This window comes from Syngnathus scovelli, chromosome 13, assembly GCF_024217435.2.
Source record: "Syngnathus scovelli strain Florida chromosome 13, RoL_Ssco_1.2, whole genome shotgun sequence".
Taxonomy (NCBI): domain Eukaryota; kingdom Metazoa; phylum Chordata; class Actinopteri; order Syngnathiformes; family Syngnathidae; genus Syngnathus; species Syngnathus scovelli.
In genome coordinates this window covers 14,596,291-14,615,506 of record NC_090859.1, presented here as the reverse complement: position 1 = coordinate 14,615,506, position 19,216 = coordinate 14,596,291, and the positions used below count along the sequence as shown (strand labels likewise).

Genomic DNA, 19,216 nt, shown 5'->3' with positions numbered 1-19,216 from the left:
AAAAACACGTTCTCATATTTTTTTCAATGCAATTGTATTAATTTCGACATACCCAGCAAGAGTCTTCCACCACATCAGGTTCCAGCTCTCCTCCGGCTTCAAAGATCTCGCCGGTCCACGCCTTGAAGCGCACCGAGGAGTGTCGGGAAGCCGGCGAATGCTGCCCGGTGGTCCAGACGGAGACGTTCAGGCAGTGGATGGTGACGTGCTGGACCGCCTCGGCGCTCAGCAGGTGGAGGAAGTTCATCTGGACGCGGCCAACGCTAACCGCTGGCTGCAAAGAAACAAACACGTTTACAATAGCTCCACGTAATCACTTGTCTTATGTTTTGAATACCTTGGACACGGTTATTGGTTTCAGACAGGTCTGTCCGCCGCCCGTAAAGTTGCAGGAAACTTCGATTGTGTCGGACGTGCAGCCGAGGTTAGGGTCGATCCAATAAGTGCCTGAAATCATGACGCAGCGTCGGGTTAGCGGTAGCACAGGGGTAGAACACTTAGCATGTCAGCCTCGCAGCAAAATGATCATTACAGTAACAGCTATGCTAATTCTGTTAGCTTGTTCTGGGATTTTGGCTGAACAGTTTGATGTTTGAATGAAACGTTTCCATACCATCATTTAACTTTTGTTCACAGCTGTGCAGGTCCCTGCAAATGCGGGCAGGATTGTCCCTGGTGCCCAGTGGGTTCTTCAGGCTCTGGATCAGGTTTGTGAGGTAGTGGAGGGTCTTGAAGATCTCTGCACCCTGGTCCAGCATGGGCAGGTCCATCACTAGCTTATTCTAATGACAAGATACAGCAAGCCCTCATGCCGGATAGGCCCAAATTGATGTGAGCAGTCTCGTCGTGGACGTTACTCACGAACCTCATTCCTGAGCTGGCTGTGTGAATCCATATACAAAAGACCATCCTCTTTCTGATGAGGGGAAAAAAAAAAAAGTCGTTATGGTTTCTTATCTGTCAACCTGATATTACGAGCAGGCAAAATAATCTTACAAATGATGGAGGGACACGCATAGGACCCTAGGATGAAGCAAAAGGACACAAAGAATGAGCACAAAAAAGATTCAGGTGAATTCAAGAAAACATTTTAAAAAAATCTTACCGGTGGGCCACGCCGTCCGCGAGGTCCGGGAGCTCCCTGAGTAGGACAAAAACACACATGCAAGGTGAGCCTTCATCATTCAAATCAGCAACAAGAAGATAAAAAGCATGCAGAACATACCCGAGGTCCTTGGACTCCCTGGTGGCAGAGGACAGGACACACACACACACAAAAAGAGTTAAATAATGTTTTACAACACACCGTTTTTTTTTTTCCATGCAAATAATAATTACCATGGCGCCTCGGTTGCCTTTTTCTCCTCTGGGGCCCTGGAAACAAACATTCCAGCCATCAACATTTTCCATATAAATTGTCTTTTAAAACCAGGATTGGTTCACTTAAGATGCAAAAAAAATGTCCTTAGGTTCTCTCAGGATGCAAAATGATTTTTTTCCCCACATTTGTACATTGTGTGGTACGTACTGCGCTTCCACTGGGGCCAATAATTCCCACGGGGCCCACGATTCCGCCTCGGCCCTGATTGAGAGACAGCGTTAGAGCAAAGGAAAACAAAGACGGCGGCGGATCATCTTCCCACCATGTCGCCTTGTGGCCCCTTTGGCCCTCGTATGCCCTTTGGCCCAAAGTCTCCTGGAGGTCCCTGAAAACAGCCACAAGACATGCACGCTATATTAACACTTCTGGACTAAATGTATTTTTTTCCCTCCTACCTTTGGACCAAAAACTCCAAGAATTCCAGGAAAGCCAGATTCACCAACATCACCCTGAATGATGAGTCAGCATTATTGTTAGCACGGGTTAGCGGTCGCTAACGAGTCGTCTCTTTGAGTGACACTCACGGGTTGTCCTTTGGCTCCGGCATCTCCCCGTGTCCCCGGAAGTCCCATTCCACCCCGAAAGCCTCTTTTCCCCGGAGGTCCGCTGGGTCCGCGAAGACCTCGCTCCCCCTGGAGTGATCCAATTCTCAAGTTGTTGAGGCGGTGTCTATTTTGAGGGCAAAGCTGGTCTTACCTTTGGTCCAAAGGCCCCTTGATCGCCCGGCAGTCCCGTCACCCCGGTTTTGCCATGAGAGCCGGCTTTTCCCGGGAGGCCGGTCTCGCCGTCGCTTCCATGCTCGCCCTGCACACGATTCAGATGATTGGACGATCTCTCATCTTGAAAAGCAAAATCCGGCGCTTACCGGCGGGCCTTTGCTTCCGTCCTTTCCTGGCGTTCCGTCCATCCCGGGCGCTCCCTCCTGTCCCTCTCTGCCCACCACGCCTCTGGGCCCGATTGGACCGGCTGGCCCCTGCAGAAGACGAGATGTTGCTTTTACTGTTTTTGACACTTTTGAGGTCGGTGTGGATTTGACTCACCTCCGTTCCTCGGGCTCCTTTTGCTCCCGCCTGACCCCTTTTGCCTTTTTGACCCTTAATAGCAGGAAGAGTTTTGAAGAGTTTTGGGATGTGCATGCCATGATGAGAAGAGTTTCCTAATCATCCAAGCATGACTCTCGTCTTACTTGATCTCCTTTGGCCCCTTTGGGTCCTTGAGTGCCTCGCGGTCCAGGATGTCCCTGCATGTAATGGTTGACTTGTTAAGTTCGGGAGTCACAAAGAGTCAAACGTGTGGCGCCGCACTCACAGGAAGTCCGGGAGCGCCAGCTCGGCCTCGTTCTCCGTCCACGCCAACTTGACCCTGTGGAAAGCATGCCCGCCTGTTGGAGGTTGAAGGTGAAGACGCCCCCCCCCCCGGACTCAAAGGAGCCATCTTACTTTGTAACCCGGGTCGCCCGATTCGCCCCTCTCTCCTCTGTCGCCCGGAGGACCCTGCGAGAACGATGCGGGTCGGTCAGTAAAAAAGGCGTCCAATTTGTCGCCGGCATCAAACGTAACTTACGATATCACCCTGAGGACCAGGAGGACCCTCGGTTTTGCTGTCATCCCCCTGCTCGCCCTGGTTGCGCACAAAATGGATGGACAATATGCTCAACGACACGACGCCCGCCGCATAGCAGATGGAAGATGAACAATGAGTTGAGCTGTACCTTTTCACCTTTTGGTCCCGGACGACCCATCGGTCCAGACCGTCCCTGATGGCCCTGCAATGGCCAACAGATAGTTATGAGAACCAAATGGAAGTGCCCAAGTCCAATTTAATGTTGCTAATGATTTGGAGACAAAAAAAGGTATATTTTCACAGAGCGCACCTCATAACCCGAAAGGCCCGTTTCCCCTTGTTGACCCATTCGGCCTGGAGCTCCCTAAAAGAAACCCAAATGTCCAGAGTAAGATATTGAATTTATTTCCGCAATGACGCAATGTGAGACGAGACGTGCACGTTACCACGTGTCCGATGGTCCCTCTGGAGCCTTTGGGCCCGACGCTGCCCTGCGGTCCCATCTTGCCCGCTGTACCCGTCTCCCCGAGGTGACCTTGGTGACCTTTGGCGCCCTAAAATACCGAGTTTTGCAATGTGAATAACTTTAGTTTTTTTGTTTTTCTTGGAGTTAAGCATTTGGACCTGGAGTTTTTTTCTAAATGTGGCAAGATGACGACTAACCTTTGGGCCAACTTTGCCTCTTTCTCCAATTTTGCCACATTTGCCCTCTTGGCCCTGAAAAAAAAAAAAGTCAAAGCATGAGGCGGATTTTAAAGACCTTTGGTGAATTTGAAGCGCTCTTACTCTGACACCGGGGATTCCAGGACTGCCGGGCGGGCCTTCTTTTCCCTTTAAACCCGTTTCGCCCTTTTCACCGTTGTCGCCTTCCTGGCCCATGTCGCCTTTTTCACCCTAACATGAAGGCACACGCCAATCTCATCATCTGCACCAAAATACAAATGTGAATGATCTTTTCTTCCGCAGTCACCTTAGTTCCATCGGGACCAGCAGGACCAGCCTCCCCCTCCAAACCCGGCTCGCCCTGTTCACACATGACACACGAGGACACGTTAAAGCGGAGCTTCTCAAAGTGGCGGGCTGCAAAATCGTTTGCAGCCAATGATTATGTCTGTATGAAATTCTGAAGAAATAATGGAAGTATGCTGGAATGGTTTTTAGAAATGTAGAAGGAGGCGCTAAATTCTTAAAAGCTCTTTAAATGCGAGTTGGTGCCGACAAACATACCCGAGGGCCCGTGAGGCCCTGCTCGCCCATGTTCCCGTCCGCGCCGATGGCACCCTGTCAATCACACACAAATATTTTTTGGGGGTAAAATTCAGACAATGAAAGCAAAACGTGTCTGCCCCATGTTACCTTATCACCGAGCTCGCCCGGCACTCCTGGTTCGCCCAAGCTACCCGGAGGTCCCTGATGGCCGGACATGGGAAAAAGATTGTTACACGCAGCGGTGGAAAGTTGCTTATTTTTCAGACAAGGTTTGGCTTTGTCACTTTGTATAAACTAAGCTTGTTACTACAAATATCAAATCGCTGAAGCGGGCGCAGTGAACATTTGCACGACTTTTATAGAACGCGACTGGGTCAAACGTCGTAGAGCGTGACCGCTCTCACCTTTTGACCAATTTCTCCCAACAGTCCCAAAGTTCCCGGCGGCCCGGGTGGTCCCTGTGGACGACAAGGACAAACGTTTAACAAACAACTAAATGAATAGCTAATGGTTGCATTTGAATGTTTTTTTTTTTTTTAACGCACTGCGGTTCTACAAACGCAAAAACCAACCAAATAAAAAAAATGAAAAAATCATAAATGCCATTAAATAAAATTTTTAATAAATACACACAAAAATCAATTAAATAATTACAATTTAAATATTTATTATATAAGTATATAATTATTGTATAGTTTCTAGTGACTGATTTCACTTTTTGATAACATTTTGGAAACACAATTACTCTTTTTTGTTAGTCTGCAGGGAGCCTTGACTGTAGCAATGTTTTTGTTTTCTGGCCAATAAAATCCTTCTCAGCTGTAAAGTAAGTTCTGAACTATAAGTGCACAACAGAAGGTGAAGGAGGCAGTTAGCTGCCAAGGAAAATCCAATAAAGCCAGTAAATATGGTCCTAAAAAGGAGAGGAAAGGCACAATGACTTACGAGCGTCTTTAACACGACATTTTGGAGGCTGAAAAAAGAAAAAATCAAAGTGCAACAATAAGTGGTTGAAGATGGCCATGCTCCGCCTACCTGCTCGCCTGCGATTCCCTTGTCCCCCGGTGACCCCGACGGGCCTTGGATACCCTGGGGACAGAAGAGCAAACATTATTTCCGACCCTTACAAGCGCCAGGGGTGATATTGTGGAAACTTACAGGAAACCCTTTAGGCCCGCTTTCTCCCGACTCCCCGATTTTACCCTGGAGGATGGCAACAAAAAGTCAAACATAATTTTCCATCGAGGTGAGTTGAAAGTTAATGTTGCAGGTTTTTTTTGGCAGCAATTAAAAATGGGGTGCCGTCTCACCTGGGGGCCGGGGAAGCCAAGCTTTCCGGGAGGACCGTCTGGACCCTGCGGCGGCGAAAGAGAACATAATTTACGACCGCCCCTTCCCCTCAGCCTTGGAGCCGTCCAACTGTTTTTACCTTCTTGCCCTCTGACCCCCTCTCTCCCGTTGGACCGTCAGGCCCCGCTGCGCCCTGAAAACACAGTAGGCGCGTGTGTCACTGCACCAGTAGATGTCGCTGGAACGCAGTCGGAGGTGTCCGTTTTTTGGCCCTCGGTGGTTATCAACAGCTCCGCGCTCTCATTTAGCAAAAAAGGATTTGTGCTTCTGTCAGACTGGAAAGCGTTTTGCAGATGACAAACGATCGTCTCGGGTCTCGCTCTGCGGTTCGAATTCCCACATGACTGCAAAACGCGGGTCGAGTACAGTAGCTTGCACGTGTGCGCCGTTGGGCGCGTGCCGAGCGGCGCACATGAGGGGAATCCATCACTCATCGCCATTTACACCGTGTAGTCGTCCTTTTTGGCATGTGACGCGCTCGTGAGAATTGTGAGCCTGACAGGACACGAAAAGGGGCGAGCGCAGCCGGGTTTTTTTTTCTCTTCTTTTCAATAAAAAGCTGATAGCGTACCCGCAAGCCTTTGGTTCCTCTGCTACCTGCGGGCCCTGCCGTCCCAGGGGGTCCCTGAAAAACAAAAGAAAAAAGCAGAATAAGCGGAAGAAAGGCAAAACAAAGGTTGACACTGACAGCAGAAAGACCCCCCTGCATGTTGACCCCGAGGGACAAAGGGAAGGCGGGGCGGTAGCGAGGTTTGTCGTTAGATGTGTCACTCACGGCAATTAAGCGGCCGCCCCCCTGTTGAGTGTTTATATTTGCTTTGGTGGCTCTGCGACCTCCCGCCGCGGCCGACGCTCGCCTGCTGCGACTCGGCCTGGGCCAAGGCCACGTTGATGACGGCTTGGGGGTGGTAGGGGGCTTCTAATTGCTTGTAGCTGTTTGTATTTGGAGTGACAGGAGGGTCACGCGGGTTCAGCGGGAGGTCGTCCGGTCACGTTTGGCTGCGCAGCGTCACGAAAGATGCTAACGGAGCAATGGAAATGGCAATTTCCTGCGGAGCTTTACTGCTATTAGCAGGCCTTTGGTTCTGATCCAGTTGTGACAGATGGAACCACACCATGGAAAGCTATTCATTGATTTTCTTTCCCTTTTTTCCCCTCTATTTAAGAGTGGCGTTCATGTTCAAACTGCATTTAATGTCACAATTGGCTTGATACAATTTAGCATCAATACAATGATCAAACGTGTGATGCCTTACTGGTCTTCCTGGTGGTCCTGAAGGCCCGGTCTCCCCCGGTGTCCCTGTGTGACCCTGCACACAAATTGGCAAAGCCTGTTAGCTCGCAAGCTAGCTGTTGAAATTGCATTGCAGCCTTCCCTTCTCCACGGTCGGCCATCATCCTACTTCCTGCTGACGTGAATAGAAGCCATGAGGCAAAGTCCTTGGAAGTGATCAGTCACACTTGTTTGGGTTTTCCAACAAGCGGATCTGAGTGCTTAGGAGACGCCACGCTCCAATGTCTTCCCACTTCCTCATCAAAAACATCAAGGTCGCTCTCGTATTCCCATGGGAATAGCCCTCGCGTTTTAAGTGAGGGTCCCCTTTGGGCAGTCCCCCCCCCCCCCAACAAAATGGTGACTTACATCTGAGCCTTTCTCTCCAGGTGGTCCGGGAAGACCCACCGTGCCTCGGTCGCCCTAACAACACAAAAGCGCAACGTGAGGAGGGAAAAAGCTGCCTTTGTGAAGAGCGGTGTTGTCATTCTAGCAATCCACATGAAAAGTTACCTTCTCTCCTGCCATTCCCATCTCGCCCACGGGGCCGATGAAACCCACCAAGCCCTGAAACCGACACACATGAAAACAGTCACAATAGCTTATTGATTATCAATGTTAATTTCATGAGCCCGTCTATGGCGTTTTGCATTGTTTGTTAGCATGAAGCTAAACGGACATGTGTGTGTTTTAAATACACAACATTTCATTGTTTTTGATGGATGTTTAGCGACGTAAAGCGAACGGCCAATCAGGTTAAAGAAAAAAGAGGCGTCGTCGGGCGGTTTCCTACTCTTTCTCCCATGGAGCCAACTTTTCCCATGATGCCAGTTTCTCCCTGCACAAAAAGGAAAACACTCCGTTAAATACGTGCTTGTTGAAAACTTGGAAAAGAAAAGGCAAAAGTTCACACCTTGACTCCTTCAGGCCCGACCTTCCCGGGGAATCCTTTTCTGCCCAGTCGACCCTAAACGGGACACAACATTAAGCGTCTCGGCACATAGCGGCTAGGCATAAACACAAAAGGGCGGCACGCTGAATCACCGGCGCCGACAGTTTGCGGTGAGTCAGCAGATGTTGCCGTTCGCACAGGTGACGCGCTCCCGTCTTGCTCTTTTTTTTTTTGTGTTATGTTCTTGACAATCATTCCCAAACTTAAGAGGGGAACGAAGTGCTTTTTTATCAGCCGTAACTCCTCTGAATGAAATGACTCATTGGATTCCGGCGCGGTTAGCCGCTCTCATGTCATGACACATTTAATTCACCCACTCCCAGCACATAGTCAATAAAAAAGATTTGGTATCATAAATTACTCGTCGTGGGGCGTTTATTTGATACTAGGACACTCTGTCCTCGTTAGTAAGACGACTCAATAGAATGACGGTCTTACTGATTAGGGAGATTTATTCTATGTTCAGCATTTGGAGATGGATGTTGGGCCGCATATGAAGGATATAGAATAAATGCCCAAAGGGTCTCGTCTCGAGGTGGAGAAGTGGGACTTGTGCCACCTGGACACAGATCACTCGATTGGACCGCCGCTTCCGTCCTCACAAAGGAGGCCAGGGGGGATGAATCAGCGGGGGGGTCAGGGGTGTTGGTAGCTTGAGTGAAAAACTCAGGATGTCAAAAGGAGCAAAAAAACAAAACAAACCCATCTGGGATCATCAAAGCAGTCGACTCGGGGAAAATGCAAGCGAGGCATTTTTCCAACGGCACTCGGCAGTCTTCTTTCGCTCATCCGCTAACATCCCTTAGCTTTTTTTATGCTGGCTATAAATTGCCACGGTCAACAAAGTAGTGAAAGTTATCACCCCCTTGTGTCCAGAACAGAGGATCGGAAGCTTTTGAGTATATAAGAGTGGATGAAAAAAAACAAACCCTGGTGTGTTTTTGCAACTGGTTGGACGATATACGATGATGCGATGTCATAAAACCGAAGCGCGAGGCGACCAAAGTCGATTTACTCTTGAATTCTCTGACCGATGGCCCGAAACGACCATTAGGCCAGAAATGTTGGGACCCATTCCAAAAGAACAGGACAATATTACAAAACGTTGACCAAAGTAAAGAAACAAAGAGTGACAACTCACCTCGAGTCCCGTCGGTCCCGGAGGTCCGATCGGGCCCTCGTCTCCCTGGAGAAAGATCATTATTGTCGTTGGCTGAGAAACGCTTTACAAAAGCGTCGTTGCTGAAGAGGCTTACCTCCAAGCCAGGTAAGCCCTGCGGGCCCGGTAAACCTCTGGTGCCCAGTTTTCCCTTTGTGTGGAAAGAAACAAGCGTCTTGGCATAAAAACAATATTCAATATTCACAATGGTCTTTCTCACCTTTGGTCCTTCGAGGCCATTCTCTCCGGGTGGTCCCATGTCGCCGGGGAAACCCTATCGAGGCCAATTCAGCCGGATCAGAACTCTGCTTTGGTAACGCTCACAACTGGACAAACAACAAAGACGCACCTCGAGGCCTAACGGTCCTGCTGCGCCATCGGGACCTTTGTCGCCCAGACTGCCCTGGAAAAGTGCAGAAAGCATACCACGAACTTCAAAACTCTCCCTCGAAGGTGTCGGACTGGCCGATCGGGTCGTGAATACAGAGTGGGATAGAAATCCGAACCTGTGGTCCTGGTTTCCCACGGGGGCCAGGCGGTCCTGGAGCGCCCTGGTTGCCCTGTTGAAAAAAACTATGTCAAAACAATGAAATAGGACGCAGAGTTTTTGCTTGGCCATCAGGGGGCGTGGCAAAAGGATTCTCACTATTAGCGCTGGACAATAAAGCACAAATAAGCAAGGTGGAAGACTCACCTTGTCTCCTTTGAAGCCCATCTCGCCTTGCTCGCCGGGAATCCCGATGTCACCCTGATGAGACGGAGAGAAGCGAGATGACGTTCAGAACCAAAGTGACATTTTGTGCTTCTGACTGCTTTTCGAGCAAAACAGTCAGTCGGCGTCTATGGCCTTTCTGCGTCATCGGCTCGTCTGCCATTCGAACCTTAATCTCATAAGTGGCTTCTTTCAATCACGTACCAAGACACAGCTTTAAGCAAATGACATGCCCGTGGCACCGAGGATGTTTTGGTTACTGTTTGTTTGGAACACGGGGTGTCAAAGTCTTTTTGGTGGCGGGCCACATGCACTTATGGTTTCTCGTTATGACTGAGAAGCGTATAATTGTATCATCACCTCATCATCTTATTATACGTACATAAGTGTCCATGCATTTAATTATTGCAAAAACGTTGTATTTTTAAAAACAAATTGAACATGAAATTACAAATCGTGGAAAATAGCGGTGAGGATTGTACAATTTACGTTAAGACGGGATTTGGGTTAAAGGGGGGTGGCTCTGGCACCTCTGAGTAAGGTCTAGTTTATCCATTCTTTCAAGTGACGTTTATTTTTTTCATGGGTTGACGGTTGCGCCTTCAGTGTAGTACCACGTCGTGCCACAAGAGGCAGTAATTGAACTTGAAAGCCATCGGCATGTAATTGAAGCGTGAAAGCGAGCTCGAAATGTCTACACTGTCGGTGACGCAAAGACGTACACATCCATCACATGCAATAACAGGAATATTCAGATCACCTTATCACCTTTCAGTCCTTGTTCTCCTGGATTTCCGGGCACCCCCTGGAAGAAACACTCAATTGAGAATCTTTGTTTTGTTTTTTAAATACAAGTTGTTGTTGTTTTTTAAAGTAAAGACTGCTTTGACTTTTTAGTACCTTCAATCCATTGGGACCAGGAAGGCCCATCTCGCCAACAGGTCCCATGTCACCCTGTCAACAAGACGTGACAAACATGAGAGCAGCACGAACACAACCAAACAGTCATGTCATATTTCGATAGGCTCTTAAGAAAGGTTCAAATGCGGCTTGTAAAGTGACTCAAAGTTTGTTTGTTTTTTTGGATTGTTTTGCATATATTGAAATGTGCAACTCTTGTCTGGTCACACAAATGCCGCCGCCGCCGCCGCTGTGGACAAAAAGTGCTGCAAAGAGAGCTATAATCACGCTCCTCCAATTACAGGCTGGCCGCCACGGCCGGGGGCCCAGAATAAACCGGGAGGAGCGACTGGTCGCGGGTGAGGACGCGACGCGACACCCACACACTATGTGGCCATTGATGTGTGTGTGTGTTTAGCTTAAAAAAGTTTGCTAAAACATGTTTGATTGACTATTAATTCAAAGTATGTCCACGTGTAATTACAAGTGTGCGTGCTTGGACTATTTTCGGCACCTTTATAGCCATAAAGCTACAGAAGAAAACAGTTATTTTCTACGCACGCGAGAATTATCTGTTTCATTTAAATCAAGTATTTTGGGGATAGACGCACAAAAAGGACGACTCACAATTAGACCAACAACTCCATTTGGACCCGGAGCTCCCATCGGGCCCTGAAACACACAGAAGGAGCAAGTGAGGTGAAGAGTGAAGGAGAACTTTTCTGGGGTTTTTGCCTCATGTTTTTTTTTTTTTTTTTAAACAAACATGCTCAGAATAGTGGCCCAGTGTTCAGAGCCGCTTATGAGAGGTGCCTGTGTGTGTGTGTGTGTGTGTGTGTGGGCGGAGCTAGAGAACTGAACTGCTTAAAATGGTGCTTCCTCTAAACTCTGCAGGTATCTTTTGTCATTAAAATGGAGATTTAGATTAAAAAGTGTTATAAAAGTTTTACCATAATAAGTCTAATAAAATAAGAAGTCGCTTTTTAATGAGCTTGTACAATAGAGCAACTGTGGTTTAGCATATTAGCATTGTTAGCATGGTGCTAACAAACAACAAGCACGAAGAGCGTAATGTAAAGCGCTGTATGACAGACAATAACATTTAAAAAAAATTAAGAGATACGCCTCGTTCGGTAGGCGTGTGACCTACTGGTTCTCCGTCGGCTCCTGGTGGTCCTCGTTCTCCAAAGTCGCCTGGAAAGCCCTAAAGCACACACACAGATGATGGATGCACACAAACAGCGCCGATCCAGCAAAACCATTTGAAGCACCAAACTTGAATAACATTTTAAAGACGGCATGCGATTGACTTTGGAGGACGACAGCGGTTTTAAAGTTTTTTGACAATGTGGATTAGCTCCAAAAATGTTGAGAAACATCTGAGCACAAGAACCTCTTGTGGCTCAAGTAGGTACAACGGCATGTGAAAAGACAATTTGCCGTCTGCATTTGGCCAGATGGGAAACCGCCGCGTCCAACAAAGCCACACCGACAGTTGTCATTCACGGAGAGTCGGCCTTCTGCTCACACGGTCACTCGCAACATTCACTTTGTACCTTCTCAAAAGTAAGCCTCCCATATGTTAAGCATTGAATGAATATTAAAGTAGGACGACGCTGCTACGTGATCATGAGCGCTGCCAAGTGAAATCATCAGAAATACGCAACCCAAGAGCCTCATTTCAGTTGATTATACTTTTCGGGCCAGCCGCCGTTTGGCATGAATAAGTGCAATGCACTTAAATGCAGGCTAATCTCGGCCACGCTAGATGTAAAGAGAAACCGCGCAGGCCGGAGAGCACAATGCCTGAACGTCCGAAGAGATTCATTATGGCCGAGCGAGGCTATTCTGAGTCTCGTGCATTGTTGGAAAATTACCGCTAATTACCGTCAATACTCGCAGAAAGTGGCAGATCTCTGTAACAAAGGATGGCGGGTTGAATTTTTCTTTTTTTCAAACTAAATAAATCATCTATCCATCTATTTATCTAAATCCCCAAGAGTGCATGTTGAATTAAAGGGATGAGCCTCATTTAGTCAGGCCATAACCTTGTCGAATAGAAAAAAAGTGCTTTGGCGCCATCTTGTGTCATCCAAAAGCAATCAATAGCGTCTCGATTATGGCCGTTCACTGTACTCGAATGGAAAAAAATGTTACACCGTCGTCTCGTACGTTTTCTGTCTATCGGTGAGCGTTCCAACAACGTATCGATGCCGAGTCAGCAGTCATCGCCGTCGAAGGACGCCGAGCCGCCAAAAAGATGACTCACGTCGCTGTCACCAGTGTTGTCAAAGACAAATGTGTGGCGGGAAAAAAAAAAGAAAAGAAAAGAAAAGAAACCTTTCCAAGTACAGCACTTGAAAGGATGACTTGAAGTCGGTCCAGTCGGGATTAAGTGCATCTCTGCTTTTACGTGCAGTCAGCAGACGAGCCCGTCAAAAGTGGGTCAGAGATTGATTTGGATGTTGCGACACGGCACGCACCATGTTTTGGAAACATGCTTTCGGAACGCACCGCCGAAATTTGCTCTGCTGTACCCGCCGGGGTTGTCGAATATTGTCAAACGATGACGTAACACGTACAATTTGTAGCTTTGGACGCGCAACAAACGAGACAAGATTTGAAGTGAATGTTGCTCGACACGTGCCGAGCGGCCCAAACACATTTGCATCGTCTGTAAAGTATGTGGAGACAAAACTTTACCGGCCTACCCATCTTGCCCCTCTTGCCTGGTTCGCCTGGAATGCCCTGAAAAAGGAGAGGAGAGACAAAAGATGGCGGGTGAAAGAAAAGCAGACACAAATTGCGTAACGGCGCGTTGAAGCAACGGCAAAGCACTCACTCTTTCTCCGTCCGGGCCGGGGAGGCCGAAAAGCCCGGGGATTCCAATGAAACCCTGCAGGAGACGACAGAAAAGGAAGACAGGGAGAGGGAGCCGTAAATGCACCGGGAGCTTTTGATCCGAGCGCCTCCGGAGGCCCGACAGTGTGTGTGTGCGTGCGTGGGGGGGTCTCGGTGAAGAACCAAGCCATGAGGCAAGTGTATATGCCCATGGACTGCATGGTGCTGGCTTCCACGATGTAGTCCAAGGGCACATACCCTCACGCCAGGGATCTCTGAAGACGATGCGCCACTGTGCGAGGAGGGGGGAAACAAAACAGCACAACACAAACAAAGACGAGAAGCGGGCACAAGGTCTAACATTGGGAAATCACTTTTACAACAGTCTACATGAGCTTTTTGCAATAGCGTGACGTTGCGCTCCTGCTCATCATCCAGTCAGCAGAATGCGACAGCGGCCAAGTGGAAAGGTGACAAAAAAAAAAAGGAGAGCGAGAGGACTCGAATGCCTCCTTAAGACAGCAGGGCCTCAAACAGGAAATTCCAGCCAGCGGGGGCAGGGGTGGGGGGGAGCCGCCGAGAGGATCCGATAAAGACGCTTTATTGGAACATTAGCGTCGCTCGTCTCGTTGGGTCGAGGGACGCTATTTACAGTGCGCCTTTTCTGAAAATAGCCACGCCGTGTTGACACGACTATTAATAGCGCTGGGCCTGCGCCCGCCCGCCCGCCCGCCGGTGTGCTTTTGTGTGCACACAGAAGCATGACGTAATCCCTCCGAGGGATTTGGCACCCGTGTGCGCACGCTGGATACGCACCGAATAGTTTTTTTTTAACTCTCATTCACAGTCCTCCCCTCTTAAGTGTCAGGCTGTTGTGTTTTTAATGGATCGCACTTACCCGCGCGCCTTTGGGCCCCACCGGTCCTACTGGCCCAGGTAAACCCTGAAATGAAGAAAAGGTCGTTGTCGTTTTTCAGTCATCGGGCACTTGTTGTTTGCTCGTCCCAAACATGATGTGAATGAATTAAGCAGCTCGTGTTGTTTATTCTTGCGTATGCTGTTAAGTAGTATGTACACAAGCGAGCGCACGCACGCAGAGGACACAAGCTAATTGCACTTGGCTTGGACTACAACTGTACCAGTCACAGCAGAGGATTTACTGCACCTGCCTGCCAGGATAACCTTTGGCACCTGGGCTTCCGACTGGACCTTGCTCGCCCTGCGGGAGACGGAGGAGAGAGGGGGGAGGGGGGGGGGGGGGTTGGGGGGGGGGGGGGGGGTGAGAAGGAGGTCGACTCATCTCAAGACTCAAAAACAGGATATCGACACTAGATAGACAAAAGTATCCAGGCTTTTTAAACGGAACACATTTGAAATGCTAAAAAGAAACAAACATGCCCAAAACCGCTTGATCTTAAAATGCGACCCCCTATTTGAGTTGTAGCAGTTTTTAGACACTTTTCCAGACTCTTGCGGCCTTGGAAAAAAAGGATGTGGGTTCCTTAGGATACTTGCAAAGGGCCAGCATGATCATGTTTAACTTCCTTTGACGCACAGACCGGAAATGGCTTGAAATAAGTTTTTGGGATACGCGTTGTTGTGGGGATAACTTTTTTTTGCTTTGAGTCATGAACCAAATTTTGAACTCAACTCAGGGATAAAGTGATGAAAAATGGAATGTAGAGGATTGCTATTTTGGGAAACAAACCCATCTGAATTATTACCTGCTGTAAAAAGGGGCTACATCTGTTTCAGCTTGACTAAATATTGTTTGGTGGGGGGGGGGACGGGACGAGACTGTAAGCATGGCTCATTGTGTGTTCAGGTCGAGTCATGCACAGCGGCTGGCCACCGCTCGAGATCATCGTTCAGGTTCAACGGTGACTCAAGAGTTCTGCCGGCGGTGGGAAAGCGGGGGGCGTTTGAAGATGGGACGCGACGATGACAAGTTTGGGAACTCCCTCAGCCGCTGACAAGCTCGTACGTGACAAAGTTCCGTTGCGCCGTCGCTGACTAAGGCCTTTCTTTAAAACAAGCAGCAACGTGATCCACGCGGCCCGGATACGGCCCGGCTTTGGATGCTCCCGGCTTAAAATAGTCGCCTGTGGCTCGGCCAAAAACCGCTACATCTCCTCCCATTTGCACAATGAAGGACTTCTTTGAACAGAGTTTTTTTTTTCTTTCCGCGAGCGGACCAACGCGAGCGAGCGGGCAAAAAAAGGGTCGACAAAGCGGCTGTGAATGGAACACTGTTGGCCCAGTTGGCTTGTTTCTGTTCCTGTTTGTCTTTGTTCCTGATATCCTGGAAAGCATCACGACAAAGCAGATGTCACGCTCTCGGCCGTCATGAGCTCATTTCGCCTGGCTATGCTCGTACACGGCCGAGCGCAAATTTCGAGTTACGCGCCTTCGGTGGACGACCACATGGTGCTGTAACATGCGTGGGGAGGAGGGGGGGGGATGAAATATACTCACAGGTTCTCCGGGGAGTCCGGGTGGACCGGGGTAACCTTTCTGTCCCTAAAGACAAAAAAAGAGATGACTGAGACGTGAACATTGAGCATGTGTAGCATATCGCAGTGGAAAGAGTCAGGTGAAGGAAAACACACACAGTGTAAAAACCACCTTGGAAAAAAAAAAGGAACAGGGTGAAGGTTGTGTGTCCTCAGTGGGGGAGAAGATGAGTGAAGGGTTTGTGCATGTTCACCAACAGGCCTGTCAAAGCCATTTGGGGCCACATGGAAGGAGTGAAAATCTCACGGTGCTGTCAAGGAATCAGACTTTCCAATGAGTGCCAAGACCACAAATTCCGCCCCAAGACAGCTTGTGACACCGTTAGCCAAAGAATTGTAAGAGAAACTGAAAATAAATCACTTATCTTTATCAAAACATGGCAGGAAGGATGAAAAAAAAGGCATTTGCTAACTTAATGCTAACATGCTTAATGCTAACAAACAAAAATAAATCACTTATCTTGATCAAAACATGGCAGGAAGGATGGAAAAAAGACATCTCCTAGCCTAATGCTAACATGTACGTTTTTTTGAAGGTTGTGTTTGGCTTTGCGCGTCAAAAATTTCAGATTTTCAGATGTCGTTGCCGTAGCTCACTCAGCTCGGACAGCAACAAATGAACACGTCATCTGTCAATCTCACTGGCGTCACGCAGCGATTCAAGACGTACCTGTGTATATTTTCCCAAATTTGCGTGAAAGCGCTTATTGTTTCGCACACATGGCCCCGTCTTAAATTGCTGGCACATGTCAAATATTATGTTTCCGACTGATGGCTGACACAAATCTTTCATCTTTTTACGACCAACTACATCTAATCGTAAACCCTCGTTTATCGCGGGGGCTACGTTCCGGACTCAGGTGAAACTATGCGACTGAGAGAGACCATTATTTTCTTTGACTCTGATGATTTATGAAGACTGTGTGTATGCAAGAGCGTTTATTGCAGGGCATTAATTTGTCGGAAGCTCCGGTTACACGTCGTTTGGAGCGAAACACCACCATCGTTCTTGGTAACGCTAATTACTGGAAAACTCAAAACGCAAACGGCTTGTGTGTCAAGCCCAGTGCGATCCGTGCGGCTCCAGATCCGGCTTTGGAGCAAAAGCTACGCTTTGACGTCATATGTACTTCTCAACACGCGCGTGTATGCGGACAGACGGCTGCTCCGGGCAACCACTGAAATTAAAGTAGCTTGTTTTTTATCTGTACGGTGAGCGAGTCTGGAAGAAATCCCCTGCGGCAATAAATGACAGACGCATTGGAAACCGATTTGTTACAGACAAAGGTGAACGTCGGAAAACCGCGGAACGTGTCAAGGCCAATCCAATCCGAACGGACATAAAACGGAAACACCGACGGTGGGAACGGAAAGCACGGCGGCGGAAAGGTGAGATGCGCGTCTCGCTGAGGTTTGGCCCGGCGGCCGTCGCCTCTCCGTGACCCGGGCCGACATCTTGAAAAGCCGTTGTGCGGCCGTTCGCTAGAACAAACATTGCGCCGACAACTCCAACACGCTTGGCTCGCCGTAGAAAGACGGCCGTCAAATTTCCACTTCCCGGTGGGAAGTGTCAAGCCGGGGTTAACTTCGAGTGTGCGTGTTGTACGTCCGTGAGTGTGACCGGGAAGGTGGAGAGCAGCTCTCTAGTTTTCCTAAAGCGCGGTTAGCGGTCGGACCGAGACGGAGCGCTCGTGTTTCGGGGAGGCCTAGCGCCATCGCCGCGAGCGTCGTGTCGGGTCGGCATCCAGCTGACAAGTTCTGCACTCTGCTTCGTTTGGAACAGGATGAGGGGGCTTAATAAGCACTTGTGGTTCATTTAACAAGCTTCCTCCGCAGCCATCATGTCTGATGATGGAGTCGCTATGGCAACAGCGTTGACGACAACGTCAATCAGACCCCTCGACGGCTCGCAAGGGAGGACGCCCCGCCGCCGAAGACGCTTTGTGGCACTTGAGTGAGACACTCGGGTGAGGTCAAAGTGATCAGAGAGGGGAGGGGGAGAGGGGTTACCTTTCGACCTTCTTGACCGGTCATTCCGTCCGGGCCCAAGACTCCCGTGTCGCCCTTGAAGACAAAATGTGACAAAAGGCAAGAATGACAAAAAGGTCACTGGAGCAGGACCGTGTGAACAGGAAGCTACCTTCTCTCCTTTGGGGGCCGGTCCGGGTGAGATGCCAGGGTGTCCTTTGTGACCCTAAAACAAGACGGAAAACCATTATAGTCAAGGTTTGTGTCATTTTGCAAGTGATAATAACTTACCTTGAGCCCGGCCGGACCGGGTCGGCCAGGGTTTCCGTGAGGACCCGGGGGACCCTGCGCAAGCAAAACAGCAACGTGACCAACATGGCACAGGAGTCGCCATATTGAAGTTCTGGCTACTGGTACTCCAACCAGACCGATGTGGTTGTCGGGACAAAACTTGCTATTTTAACCCATGTCCCAAGTTTAAGGGGGGGTATGGAAAATGGGGCTCCGTGGAGTAGCTCCACCATATGGATGTGGTTTTCCCGCACCCCGATGCCTCCAACACACACACGTGCGCACGTTTGTCGAGACTCTTAATGAGTAATCCAGATGGCCTCGTTGCAAAACATTTTGGATTGGTCTGCCAAGTGCGTGCCGGCGTCCGGATCAGCTGTTGTTGTAGCAACAGAATTTGAGTGAACGGAAGCCCGTCCGTCGCCATGCGCGGCGAGCGGGACAGCCGAGCCAAAACAATCTCATTCAAACGCTTTGACACGGTCGTTAATCTGACTTCGCGTCTCCCCGAGGGAGGCCTTTTCCTGTGCGTCTGACCCGGGGCCCTTGTTCTCCACCTGGTGGGGCATCTCTCGCCTCGTCTCCACCCCCGTGTGAGGTTAAGGGTCAGAGAGGGGATTCTAAAGAGGCGGAGTCAAAGGGGTTCATAGAGGTGAGTCGAAACAAGTCGGCCTTCTTTCGGCGGTCCCGACTTTGTGCAGACGTGTCCAGTCGAAACGTCCTCGTCATAGTTGTTGCTTTGTTTTCATAAACTAAAGGCCCCATCAGTTAACATGGCGTCAAATCTGGCCCGCTTTTAAGCTCAGAGCGCCACCTGTAACCTGACGAGGCGAGACAAAAGTGATTTTCCAAACTGTCAACAGATGCCCGAGCCAAAAGCGTGACCGCAAAATTGCCATTTGATCCCAGTTGTGGATTTTGGGACGCTTCCACCTCTAATCGAGCTCAATATAGAAAACGCTGACACGGCTTTCCATAGGGCGAGACGTCCAATCAGAGGTTGTGTGAAATGTCCGCAGTTATTTGTTTAGATTTTTTCCATTTCCGACAAGCTCGTCTTTGTCTACTCGTGCTCGATTTTCATTCCAGGGATTCTCACGTTTG

At 49.1% G+C, this 19,216-nt stretch overlaps 1 protein-coding gene across 1 annotated transcript in view; it reads right to left on the bottom strand.

Annotated features, from left to right (window-relative positions):
* Nucleotides 1–19,216, bottom strand: part of LOC125979264 (collagen alpha-1(XXVII) chain B) — a 30,198-nt gene that overhangs the window by 1,839 nt on the left and 9,143 nt on the right. Inside the window, exons 5-60 of the mRNA XM_049737284.2 lie at nucleotides 18,113–18,166; nucleotides 17,994–18,047; nucleotides 17,864–17,917; nucleotides 15,816–15,860; nucleotides 14,506–14,559; nucleotides 14,239–14,283; nucleotides 13,342–13,395; nucleotides 13,203–13,247; nucleotides 11,650–11,703; nucleotides 11,127–11,171; nucleotides 10,500–10,553; nucleotides 10,360–10,404; nucleotides 9,582–9,635; nucleotides 9,394–9,447; nucleotides 9,237–9,290; nucleotides 9,108–9,161; nucleotides 8,985–9,038; nucleotides 8,870–8,914; nucleotides 7,690–7,743; nucleotides 7,570–7,614; nucleotides 7,290–7,343; nucleotides 7,146–7,199; nucleotides 6,760–6,813; nucleotides 6,075–6,128; nucleotides 5,583–5,636; nucleotides 5,464–5,508; nucleotides 5,312–5,356; nucleotides 5,189–5,242; nucleotides 4,558–4,611; nucleotides 4,301–4,354; nucleotides 4,172–4,225; nucleotides 3,915–3,968; nucleotides 3,731–3,838; nucleotides 3,608–3,661; nucleotides 3,391–3,498; nucleotides 3,255–3,308; nucleotides 3,093–3,146; nucleotides 2,945–3,001; nucleotides 2,821–2,874; nucleotides 2,690–2,743; nucleotides 2,568–2,621; nucleotides 2,422–2,475; nucleotides 2,247–2,354; nucleotides 2,078–2,185; nucleotides 1,906–2,013; nucleotides 1,777–1,830; nucleotides 1,644–1,706; nucleotides 1,529–1,582; nucleotides 1,339–1,374; nucleotides 1,226–1,243; nucleotides 1,106–1,141; nucleotides 997–1,023; nucleotides 866–916; nucleotides 614–782; nucleotides 338–447; nucleotides 53–274 (exon numbers count right to left, since the gene is read on the bottom strand). Coding sequence (XP_049593241.1) covers nucleotides 53–274; nucleotides 338–447; nucleotides 614–782; nucleotides 866–916; nucleotides 997–1,023; nucleotides 1,106–1,141; nucleotides 1,226–1,243; nucleotides 1,339–1,374; nucleotides 1,529–1,582; nucleotides 1,644–1,706; nucleotides 1,777–1,830; nucleotides 1,906–2,013; nucleotides 2,078–2,185; nucleotides 2,247–2,354; nucleotides 2,422–2,475; nucleotides 2,568–2,621; nucleotides 2,690–2,743; nucleotides 2,821–2,874; nucleotides 2,945–3,001; nucleotides 3,093–3,146; nucleotides 3,255–3,308; nucleotides 3,391–3,498; nucleotides 3,608–3,661; nucleotides 3,731–3,838; nucleotides 3,915–3,968; nucleotides 4,172–4,225; nucleotides 4,301–4,354; nucleotides 4,558–4,611; nucleotides 5,189–5,242; nucleotides 5,312–5,356; nucleotides 5,464–5,508; nucleotides 5,583–5,636; nucleotides 6,075–6,128; nucleotides 6,760–6,813; nucleotides 7,146–7,199; nucleotides 7,290–7,343; nucleotides 7,570–7,614; nucleotides 7,690–7,743; nucleotides 8,870–8,914; nucleotides 8,985–9,038; nucleotides 9,108–9,161; nucleotides 9,237–9,290; nucleotides 9,394–9,447; nucleotides 9,582–9,635; nucleotides 10,360–10,404; nucleotides 10,500–10,553; nucleotides 11,127–11,171; nucleotides 11,650–11,703; nucleotides 13,203–13,247; nucleotides 13,342–13,395; nucleotides 14,239–14,283; nucleotides 14,506–14,559; nucleotides 15,816–15,860; nucleotides 17,864–17,917; nucleotides 17,994–18,047; nucleotides 18,113–18,166 — 3,462 coding nt within the window. The remainder of the gene's footprint in view (nucleotides 1–52; nucleotides 275–337; nucleotides 448–613; nucleotides 783–865; nucleotides 917–996; nucleotides 1,024–1,105; nucleotides 1,142–1,225; nucleotides 1,244–1,338; nucleotides 1,375–1,528; nucleotides 1,583–1,643; nucleotides 1,707–1,776; nucleotides 1,831–1,905; nucleotides 2,014–2,077; nucleotides 2,186–2,246; nucleotides 2,355–2,421; nucleotides 2,476–2,567; nucleotides 2,622–2,689; nucleotides 2,744–2,820; nucleotides 2,875–2,944; nucleotides 3,002–3,092; nucleotides 3,147–3,254; nucleotides 3,309–3,390; nucleotides 3,499–3,607; nucleotides 3,662–3,730; nucleotides 3,839–3,914; nucleotides 3,969–4,171; nucleotides 4,226–4,300; nucleotides 4,355–4,557; nucleotides 4,612–5,188; nucleotides 5,243–5,311; nucleotides 5,357–5,463; nucleotides 5,509–5,582; nucleotides 5,637–6,074; nucleotides 6,129–6,759; nucleotides 6,814–7,145; nucleotides 7,200–7,289; nucleotides 7,344–7,569; nucleotides 7,615–7,689; nucleotides 7,744–8,869; nucleotides 8,915–8,984; nucleotides 9,039–9,107; nucleotides 9,162–9,236; nucleotides 9,291–9,393; nucleotides 9,448–9,581; nucleotides 9,636–10,359; nucleotides 10,405–10,499; nucleotides 10,554–11,126; nucleotides 11,172–11,649; nucleotides 11,704–13,202; nucleotides 13,248–13,341; nucleotides 13,396–14,238; nucleotides 14,284–14,505; nucleotides 14,560–15,815; nucleotides 15,861–17,863; nucleotides 17,918–17,993; nucleotides 18,048–18,112; nucleotides 18,167–19,216) is intronic.